Below are 12,060 nucleotides of genomic sequence, written 5' to 3'. Positions count from 1 at the left end.
TATTATATGAAACATATTTAAGATATTTAAAGTAAATTTCTAATTGTATGTTAATTTAAAAACGATAGGGTGTATTTCAAATTGTAAATTTATTGGAAATTTATGTATGAAATTAACTTTTTAGGTGATATGTAAAATAATGAACCATTTCTAGAGTTTTTGCATATTCAAACATTTTCCAAAAACTTCTAAAAGTCAAAAAAATGTATTGGTCTTATTAATCACAACAACAAATACCCCAGAAATTTTGATATAATATCATTATGACAGAAAAAAGAAGTATACAAAATTTTTTAACTGCAGTAATACCCCGAACTTACGTGATAGGTGGTACCGAACAATGACCGCCTAAGTCGAATTCATGTAAGTTGGGGTATAATTTTGCAATCTCTGTAAAATCCAAGTTGGATGTATGTAAGCTAATAAATGTTCTCGTTAATCTTATCTCATCTTTTGATTTGTTCACGGTTACAAGAAATCACCACATAGAGTCTCTCGAGTCTCCGTAGATATAACAAACACAGAAATAAATAACACAAAATAAATTGTAGCTATGTGTCGATTCCACGTGACACGTCCGAACATGTAAGCTGAACAATAATGTGAGGGGAGTGAGTTGCGTGGCACTCAAACAAAAGACAAATCGATGAGATTTGAAAATCGCGTAACTCCGGTTTCGTGTAAGTCAGGGTAGCATAAGTCGAGGTATTACTGTATTTCTTCTGTACAGAGTAAAATTGGATGTGTACAAAAGTATATTTACTGTTATAGCTAGTATATATTTTAATGTTCTTTTTTTTAGCTTTGTTGCTTATGTCTTACATCTAATTACAGTAGAATATTGATTATCCAAAAATTGATTTAATTGGCTTGAGAGCATTCTAAACTGTAGAAATTACAAAGTTTTTATGTAATAATGATTATTGGTGATATTCTGTAGGTTTGCTATTGAGTTCTCATTATCAAACTCTAGTGTTAAGTTTTATTTATTACGGTACAAGTAGAATTGCAGGATTAATAAGTGTGAGGATCCGCGAGCTATTCTCTTGTAAAATTTTAACAAAAAACACGTTAATTTAGAAACTCATCCATTCAGTAATTAGAAAACAAATAAGCAGGTGTTCGTTTTAACAGTAAAGAATCGACTAAGATACTCATGTTAAAGAGGGGTTTTTCACAACAAGTCCCTTCCCCCTCACATTGACTGGAAAATGGTTTGGAAACATACTAACAACTTTCTCACGATTAACAACTGATTGTTTAATATAACAACCAGTTGTTAATCATGAGAAAGTTGTTTGTTAATGACATCCATAAAGAGAATTTAAAACCAAATGGAAGAAATAAGAGACCTATGAGTCGATTTTGTTTAAACTTCCTTGTCTGTTGATGACATATTTGCAGGTGGTCATGAGACCAAATTCTCACACTAGATGGGTGTATAACAGTCGCACATCTGACCTTCCGGGCAAACATACTCGAGAAATGACCGTAGGGAGTTGTCTTGCCATATAATCCTCAAAGGATCATCCTTATAAATTTTATGCTATGTGCAAATATTGTCCTGAGCCTCGACGGATATTCTATCACCGGATACGACAGAGGTATGATAATTAATTATGTGTTGTAAACTCTCTCTTGGCGACCTGGATTTAGAATAGAGTCAGTAGATATCGAATCTTGGGTGTATGCTTATACTATCCTATAATTGTAACCATAGCTAGTTTGTATATCTGCTTTATTGTTTTATTAAAGTTCTTGTTCTATTAACATGTCCTTCTCAGAATAACGGTCACCCTACTGATGTTTTCGCAACCTCTCTACTCGACTGTTTTAAGATGCTCCTATTAAGCCATCCAGTGACCAAGTGAGTGGGTCTTACGACTAGAGGGCTAACCCTCACCCATATTCTCACATAAGTCTTCTAATGCATTAAATTTCTATCCTTTAAACTAGAATTAAAATTAAATATGTCAAATAAACTATAAATATTATCTTTTTATTCTTTGCCTGCCAAGTGTGATTGGTTATCTGGAAATTGCCCTGCCCTGTTTATTTCAGATAATCAACATTCTATTATACTACAACTTAATGTTGTTATATGATTATTGAAACAGTTCACTAATAATTCATATTTTAACAATATAATCATAGAACTGAACTGAACTGAACTGAACTTTGTCAGTTGAACTAAAGATCACATCATATGATCTTTTTTATAATAATCAATGGAATAATGCTTTATTCATTCAACATAGAAATACATTGAGATTGTTTTGTTTTCTATATAAAACTTAAAATATAGAATTCCTTCATATGTAGGACAGAAAAATACAACTGTTTGAATTATGTTCCATTAGTTACTGTTAGTATGGATTAAATATGCTTTGCTGGAATTTCATGGTATTTTCTTATATTGTCTGCTTACAGTTGTCAATTTTAATATAAAAGAGTACAAAAGAAAGGTTATTTTGTTTACACAACAGATAATGATAAATTATATGTTTTATAATCTGCTTGAAATCTTTGCAAAAGATATATACAGTAGAGCGTCGATTTTCCGAAAGTCAATCATTTGAAACATCAATCATCCGAAAGAATTCCAGTCGGCAAATTTAAATTTTCGCCAGTGCTGTGGCGCTNAAAGAGTCTTTTGGTGTTTTATAACTCACGTGTCTAAGGTTAGACACGTGATTTTGAATCATAATAAGCTGTAATGATTTTTTTTCTATTTTACGAAAATATTTATTTGAATTTTGCATTAAATTATCTTTAAAAATATGTAATTAATATAGTTCTAATGTTCAATGATTAAATGTAAATAATGAATTAAATTTGTTTTAAAATATTTTACATTTAGTGAAAGGTGTCTTGTCAGAGATGGATGCGAACGTGTTTAACATTCATCTCTGGTGTATTTTTAAGTAATTATGTAACCACAAACACACATCTATGTGTTTTGAAAATTCGTCATATCCGGTTTCTATAAATATGATAAATTCCACACTTCTCTACCAATGGATAGAACCATTAATTGGGTTCAGGGTTCACTCCTGACCAAACGGGCTAGCCACGTGGAATTGAAGGAAACCCGGGTAATTCCACGTGGATTACTAGAAGAAAAGTCTTCTAAGAGACGTTAAAACATTACGTTTTTTTTACTCTTAAAGGGCTTTTTTTATCGAGCCAATAGTAGGAAAATGTTATATTTTTCAATGTTTATTATTTAAGGTAATTACTAACGGATGGATGTTATAAGTTTATAACTAGACGAGTGTGGTTCAACCGAAACTAATGTTGCACTTTTATATAAAAGGTATTCTTATATATAATGGAAGCATGCTTTATATATATATATATTATTATAATATCTTTATAACTAAACAAAAGGTAAAGGTATCGCCCGTAAATTATACGTAACGCCTTTTTTTTATACTTTTCAACTACCATTCCAAAGCAACGAAATAATATATCCACCCACTCATTTGTATCTGAGTTACTTAATTTAAAGACGACCCAGAGGCATCGTCTTCTACTTTAATAAAACTTACACGCATTTATTTAAATACAGGTTTATTATTATTATTATTATTATTATAGAAAAACGTAACTTTAAACAATTACGACCAGAAGGAAAAATAATTAATTTTTATAGTTATGTATTTTAAACACCTCACGTTTCCTTTTACTTCAATTCTCATAATGACAAGATTTTGCTTCCGGCCATAAGATCTTGGCTATTTTTTGACACAAAAATCTTCCGAGAAGACATAAAAAAAAGTTATTTTCAGCTAACTTATAACTTTAATCTTTTAGTTTACTAAATTCCCCCCTTTTTTTAAATATAATAAAATATTTTATGGGCTTTTCTGAGGCTGAAATTTGATGATAATGCGCCCTTGTTTCATCTACGAAACTCTCTTTATACTGGGTGTAAGGGGAATGCCCATAAATTACGTAAACACAGTGCGCGTGCAGGTAATCTTTACGATGCGTTACAAAGGCAAGGTGTTGACGAAAGCTTGACGTAATGCTAAGGCTTCGACCCTTTTGTTTCTAAATACGGGCTCTATCTTAGAACAGCTAATGGAGCCATTTAACCCAGGTCTTCTCGTGTTAGGTCCCCTACCCAGTGACATTCGATAAATATTTATGGGAGTCTCAAAGAAATAAATAATTTCTAACACATATTTATGTATAGGCCTATATAAAAGATAAATACAGCAAAACCTGTGTAAACCGGACTCGCACGGTACAAAATATTTTCCCGTTTAGGCAGGTTTCCGTTTCATTAGAGTTACACTTTGAAGAAGTTTTACTATACGTTTTATAAGTATATAAATATATATTTTAATTTTAAAAGTTTAAATTATTCGTTTTTAAAGTCGAGTAACTTATTTTTAAGCGAATATCTCGCGGCTTCAACTGATGACATTTCCACGATTTTTAATAGAATCCGAGGTATTAGAGAGTGAAATAATAGAAAAAAAATCAATAAAAATAGCCTTGATACAAAAACTAACATTATATAATTTATATATATATATTTTTTATTAAATTTTACCCCGGATTTTTTGTATCATATATAGTAAAACCTGTTCAAAACGGAATCTTAAATCGAACGGAAACCTGCATAAATGGGAAGAATGCTGTGATTTTGTGTTAAAAAACCTGTTCGAAACGGAAACCTGCATAAACGGGAAGAATGCTGTGATTTTCTGTGTTTAAAAAAAAACCTGTCTAAAAATAACGACAACAAAAAACATATTCAGTACCGCGTAAGTCCGTTTTATGCAGGTTTTACTGTACAGTATTTACACGAATCTCTCTTACATTCAACCAAATTCCTATTCGAAGTGTTTAGTTTCTAAATCCATGTTTTTTCCATTCTAAAGACTTGTTGTTGGCATATTTATTTATTTATTTATTTTTTCCTTCATAAATCCCTTTTAGCCATTATATATTATTTTTATTTTTTTTTAACCCATTTATTTCTATATCTTTACGGAATATGCTTTATAGAAAATCCCTCTTGTTTAAAATTGATACAAGATTTGTCTCTTTCTATTCAGTTCATATATATAGGCCTATATATATATATATATTTTTTTTTTATCTGCAGTTTATATACTCGATATTCTATTGTTTATGCTATAAATAATTTAAATAAAAAAAATAAAACTGATATTTTAGACTTGAATTTCTCTAAATCTCGGTTTATAAAGTTAAAGGATTTTTCTTTTATTTTCTTGTTTGTAAAAATTTGTAGTTTGTCTGTCTGTCTTTCCGTAATCTCGAGAATAGAGCTAGATATATAAAAATTGAGAAAATATTTGAAAAGATTACGAGTAGGAGGCCCCGAGTAACTATATAAAAACTTCCGATACAAAGGGAAAATTACGTTATTTCAATTCAAAAATTGAAAGATGACCCGCACTATTCCATTGCTAACAGGAAAAGTATGATTTACAGGGGGAATCCACTACTAATTTGAGATGGAGAACGTGTTTATAAAAGTTGGGGCTCCCTATCGATGGGGTCTCGGGCAATTTCCCTTTCTGTCCATCGAATAACTCGCCACTGTTGGGGTGGGGTTCTGTATGTATGGGTGTGTGAGGAACACCCAATTTAAAACTTAATAACTTCCGTGTTTTTTGTCGAAAATTTATAAAATTTTGCAGATAAATTTGTATATTAGGGGGGTTGATGCTGTTAAATTTTGGTAGTTATAGGTCGAGAGGGTGGGGAGATATAGGAGGTCACATATATCTCGAATAGGGTCGGACTTAACGAAGATTTTACTAGTTATTAACAATTACAATTTATAAAACTCGTCTCTACCTTCAAAAAAAAAACGAAGCTTTACCCTCCAAATTAAGTATTTATAACATATAAACCATAATAAATTCTATACAAATCAAATTTATAGATTTATTTTCTTTATATTGAATGTGTTTATATTTTATGCAAATATAGCCAACTGTTGGCTGATCGATTTTACATTAGAGTTACGACAGATATCTTTTATTTATAGAAAAGAAAAGTAATTTCGATCCTTGCAAATGCATTTTCCGAGAGACTGCATACGGCATTATCAAAAATGATCAAGTTATTCAAGGCGCACATTCATCATCATTGACAAAAACGTTCGTTTGTCTGCACTCTGCCTATCGATGAAATTTCTTTATTTATTTCTTTATTTTTTGGTGCTTTTTCTTTCGCTAATATTGTATTGATTACATTATATATATATATAATCATTTATTAGCTAACGAAAGCTCTCACGGGAGTAAATGCAATATGTAACAATATATCAGCTTAATTAAATGGCAAAAGTACTAGCAACCTACTGGATTCGCACCATTACCTTCACTAGTGTGACGTTACCTGTCTAGTAACAGCTTCAGAACAGTGGTTTAATAGTACTTTGTCAACCGTGAAGAAAGATATTCTTTCGGGAGATTTCCGTTTTATTTTTTAATAATTTTGTAGAATGTATTTAATTTCGATTAATTTAAATATCGAAATGCTCATCTCGGCAAAAGTTTATACAAGAAAACCTGTTCGAAACGGAAACCTGCCTAAGCGGGAAGGATTCTACCGAAAACGGCCATTTTCTGTATTAAAAAAAACAACCCGTTCGAGACACACACACAAAAAAAAATATTCGGTACGGTGCGAGTCCGTTTTACGCAGGTTTTACTGCAATAAAATATTAATTGTAATCTACAGTAACTTCGAAGTAAAAGAATTACACCCGAATTTTCGAGATAAATAATTAAACTTTAGAGAAAATTAAAGGTTTTATTTTTATTTTACAGTTTTAAATTTTAATATTTATACAGTAAAACCTGTGTAAACCGGACTACTCGCACACTACCGAATATTTTTCCTGTTTGGCAGGTTCTCTCCTCCTCTTTTTTTAACGTAGAAAATCGCTCCATTTTGAATAATTCTTCCAGTTTAGGCAGGTTTCCGTTTTAAACAGGTTTTACTTTATATCATTTATTTTTAACAGTTTTTTTCCTCCCTGTTTTCGTAGACAGGAGCTGAAGTAAGCACGTGCCATGCTCCTGTATTGTGTTCTGTGTATGAAAATTTAATAATTTTCTAGGAAATTAATTATTTTTTGATTGATTATTCTGAGAAATTATGAACATATTTCGTTAAGATTTTGATCTAAAATTAATTATAAATTAAATTTTATACAAAAGAAAAAAAAAAAAAGAGAGAGAGAGACTAAAGTTTGACATCACAATAAAAGCAACAATAAACATTATTTTCTTACTAAAATATAGTGTAAAAATTAATTATAAGGAAACAGAAGTGGAATTAAACGTATAAAAGAGTAAATAAAACAGAGTAAAAAATATATAATAAGCTTGAATAATTATAAAATCAGATAAAATCAACACTCGACTTACTTCACGTTGCATATGCTCAAGGTTATTCGTTAATTTTAGATACAGATGTGGGCCATTCTTGGGAATACGCTAGGCAATTGATAGTTTTTTAAAAACGCAATTTCCTCTTCCGGTTTCGAATTTTTCTGAATAAATCAAAGGCGAATTTCTTCGGGCGGAACCGATGCCCTAATTTAAATTTTACCCGTTTTAAAATCGAATTTCGTGGTTCCTTCAATTAAGACATTTAATTAAAGAATACAAGGACCATACCATTAGCTTAAAGGTTCATAAATCGCAATCAAGTGGGTTAAATTTATCATTTTTTTTACCACTCCTGAATTCTGACGACATTATGTAATTTTGGAATGGTCCTTCTATTTATTTAATTAATAAGATTAAACTAAATTAATTGTAATTTTAATATTCTTTAAATACGGGGCTTGATTTACGCGTAAGTTAATTCAAGCTACAGCTTATGACTACGAAGTACAGGAGGGTATTTTGAATGGTAATATAAAACGAACTGTCGTTGGCTCGTTTATACTTGCCGTCTAGACGAATCTACAAGTTAGCTTTAGGCCCTACGATTTGTATTTATTATTATTTGGTAGAAGGGAAGGGCCTATTAGGTGTTGCAGCTTAGAATAACAAAGTGTCTATCTATCCGGCCTTACACACATAGTACTTTTCCTAATGCTGACTTCGTGGCAAAATTTCAAAATAAATACATAAAATTAATAATATATACGATAATAAATAGTTAATATTAAATAAACTAGATGGAGCTAAAAATATAGTAGTAACTCGTGTAAGAAAGGGAGTTATTTTACACTAACAAGTAAGTTATTTTAGTCGGAAATTCGATACCCGTGTTTCCTTATTGAATAAAGGTTTATTGTTGAACACGTATTTGCTTCTACAAATGAATAAGTTCTTTATAATCTAACACATGTTTTCACTAATAAATTTCGAGTAAACTAATATAAACTGTTTAAATATTAAAATGTCTACTCGTTAGACAATACTTTNTTAATATAAATGGTTTGTCTCATATTGAAATTAAACAATAAAAGGTAACAAAAACAATATATTGCATATTAAAAAATAATTTTTTTAATACTTTATTTTATGAATTATACAGTAGTAGTCACTTAAATGCTTTGAATAATATGGAACCTCTGTTGATTGGGGTTCTACTTACTAGCATAAATTATTGAAGTAAATACAGTATTCAAAGTTTGCTTTCTTTAACTTAAAATGATATTGAAAAAATAATTAAAATACTATTTGAGAATGTAAATATTGTGATTCTAATTTTGCTTCACTTAGATGTGAATTCTTTTAAAAATTTGTTCCTATCATGGTAGTTGCATGTGAATATTTGATAGACATAAAAATATTCTATAATTACGATAAATTTAATATTCTTATTTATGATAATGGATGCATTTGCAAATATATTATGTAAGATGAGTACATGATATTTAAAAATTCTATTTAAAATTTTAAGAGAAGTCTGATGAATTATGTCGAATAGATGAATCATGAAGACTTCTGTTATATTAAACCAATGAATAATTATGTAATTTGAAGAATGAAACGTATAATGAAATCAATTATAATTTTTCATAGTAAATAAGATAACAACATTTTCTTTTTACAGATTTCATTTGGAATTGGTCTTTATGCAGGAATATATGCATGCCAAAATTATGAGGTAAAAATGTTTAACATTTTAAATATACTTGATCATCTATAAAACAGATACTAGACACAAACACATATTGTGACACTATTGGATATTACTTGCATTTTGGGATTTTTATCCTCTCCTTGGCCAACTATATATATTTTATCCTTCAAGTTCTAAGAATTACATTGAGATGTTCTGTAAGTGTCATTTGTACTAATTTTGGTATTTTTTCTCCAAGTTTCTTGTATGGTGTTTATTTTTATACATGATCAAGTAAATTTAAAAATAAATCTTTTAAATAATAATTGTTATTTTGTGTAAAAACCTGACTTTCTAAATCTATTTTTAATTAGATACCTCGTGTGGATGAACCAGGAGAAATATGGAGAAAAGTTAGAGAATATCTTGATAGTCATAAAAAGCCTCCAGATAGTTAAAAACAATTATTATTAAATAATTCTAAATAGGTTTAATTCTAGTAAAAAAAATTATTTAAGTAAATTACATTTGCTTTCACCAATCTTCATGTCATTTAAATAATTTGTACACATTGATATTAAAAAATGAAAAGACATTTTCTTCATGGTTATAAATGCAAATGTATTAATAAATTTTAATCTCATACATCACTTTAACATTTAGAGAAAAATACATTAATGGAAGAAATTTTTTTACATTTAGTTTATACTTTACAATACTGTACTTCACATAAAAACATTAAAAATAATAATTTCTAGTAAAATTCAAGCTCAATGCACCCTTACCTAAGTAGAACAATGTTGTGATTGTAGTAAAATCAAATATATGCTAATTTCATTTTTCGTCTTTACTTTAAAAAAATATTTCGGCAATTTCTATATATTGATATCTATCTATATGGAAATGAGTTTATTCAGATATCAAGATTAATGTAAAATATCATTAATCTTTTTTAATACTAATTTACTTTCTTAAATCTTGGATATTTAACATTTAATTAAATATATTGAAATCATTTCAAACTGCAGCTTGAAATTATAATTAACAGATTATCTATGATAAATTAATCAGTCAAATTAGGAACATTTTGCAAAAATTGCAATTAATTCAAATAATTTTCTGTTTGATTTCCAATATCAGTATCATGTTTTGTATATTTTCTAACTTATTCTCTAGATAAGTCTTGTTTACTCAAACATTATTAAGCAGAAATTAACAGCAAAACAATTATTACTACTTCAATAGCACTACAAGTTTTTTTGTTTTTAATTTTCAAAATGTAAATCATGGATAATTAGAGATCTGCAGCAATATACAAAACATAGTACTTTACAGTATGTACAGAAATCTTAAAAATCTGTACATAATTTAAAAAATTCTTTGTAATAAACAAATTTACTAAAGCTATGATTTCTTATATTTTGAATAAAATGACTAGCATGAACAAGATTCTTGGGGTTCGTCTTGAGCGGTGACCTTGAAAGAATCTTTAGCTACATCTTCCATATCTTTTACACGACAAGTGAGCACCAACTGACGAGCAATATCTGTGAACATTTCTTCTATTCCAGCACCCGTCTTGCACGACGTCTTATACACACCACTGATCAAATTATGACACTGTTCACAAAAAGCTTCTATATCTGAATCAGTTATATCCATATGATGTACCAAATCTATTTTATTTCCACATAAAAAAATTTTTGCATTTTCGGCATAGCTAACGATATCCAAAAGATGCTGAGAGAGAATATTGAATGAATCAGGATTATCAAAGCTGAATACTAGAATTGCAGCTTCTGCAAATTTATAATAACTACTAGTGATGGATGCAACTCGTTCCATGCCACCTGTATCCCATAACTGCAACTGTGAAATTAAAAAAAACTTAGATTAATTTTTGTGAAAATGAATGCATAAAAGTTTTATTTTTAAGAACTTATAGTTGCCGAATTTTTTCATTATAAATCTTACTATATTTTTTCAAATGAGAATTGTCTGCATTCCAAGTCTTGACTCCAAGATATGCCAGTTTTTAAGTTATAACTAATATGGTGAATTGTAATAAAAATTTTATGATATTTCCATTTCATTCAGGTAGTTTTGTATTTGGTGAAAATTATAAATTTCCTTATTGAACTATTTAATCCATAACAACTTACATAATACTAAAATTGTTTATGGAAGAAAACTATATAATCTGTAAGGTCTACAGCAACTAAGAATTTTTTATATATATTTTAAACTCCAGATTAGCTATTGTATTAATTTAATCGATCAAAGTAAAATTTTAAAACATTTTTCTTTTCTGCAACACACATGCTTTTATTATTAAAATAATAAATTTATTGTTATAGATTTTAAATTTTGATTGTCTATTTTTTCTAATTTAATAAATTAATGATAAAATGGTAATATATAATATTTCTGATACCATAGCTACAGTTATCTGCATCAATAGTTACATCAACTAAATCTAGAATCTGCATTTTTGAGGTGAAAATTTCAACAAAGACAAGCATACTACAATTTATTTCGTGAGTCTTAGACAAGGGACGCATGGTATCCTAAAGGGGCTCCAGGAGCTTTAAAAAGAATTTATTATAATGGCAAAATTTAAATGTTTGTGAGAAGTCAAATCATTTATTAGCAAATGTTTCATGTAGTCCAATTTTTTTTAATTATACAAGATACTCTTGGTCCTCCTTACCTTAAATAATTAGGACTCTACTATCATCTACAAGTATTCAAACAAATACAGTAGAGCCTCGAAAATTCGGCACGCGATAACCCGGCACTCCGGATAACTCGGCCACACCCTGGCAGGGCAAAAAAAATCCTTAATTAATTTTCATGATAAAGACAGCTTTATGCCTCATAAAGTATTTTTCTGAGGTCTGTCTTATCAGGTAAATTACTGTACACAGTGTATTCATTAATTTTCATTTTCATGTAGTAAAGGCTCTATGCCTTCATAAAGGA

The 12,060-nt window shown here is 29.1% G+C and overlaps 1 protein-coding gene across 1 annotated transcript; it reads right to left on the bottom strand.

The window, feature by feature from the left end:
• Positions 1-9,685: 9,685 nt before the first annotated feature.
• Positions 9,686-11,304, bottom strand: LOC111616137 (ras-related protein Rab-2-like). Its single transcript, XM_023357562.1, has one exon. It carries the CDS (start codon positions 10,921-10,923, stop codon positions 10,513-10,515), a length of 411 nt encoding a protein of 136 aa, XP_023213330.1. The 5' UTR covers positions 10,924-11,304; the 3' UTR covers positions 9,686-10,512.
• Between the last annotated feature and the right edge of the window lie 756 nt (positions 11,305-12,060).

The sequence above is a fragment of the Centruroides sculpturatus genome, unplaced genomic scaffold, assembly GCF_000671375.1.
Source record: "Centruroides sculpturatus isolate CEXI.00-Female unplaced genomic scaffold, Cexi_2.0 scaffold2755, whole genome shotgun sequence".
Classification (NCBI taxonomy): domain Eukaryota; kingdom Metazoa; phylum Arthropoda; class Arachnida; order Scorpiones; family Buthidae; genus Centruroides; species Centruroides sculpturatus.
Note: the sequence above shows the minus strand (reverse complement) of the source record. Positions and strands in the feature narration are given on the sequence as shown.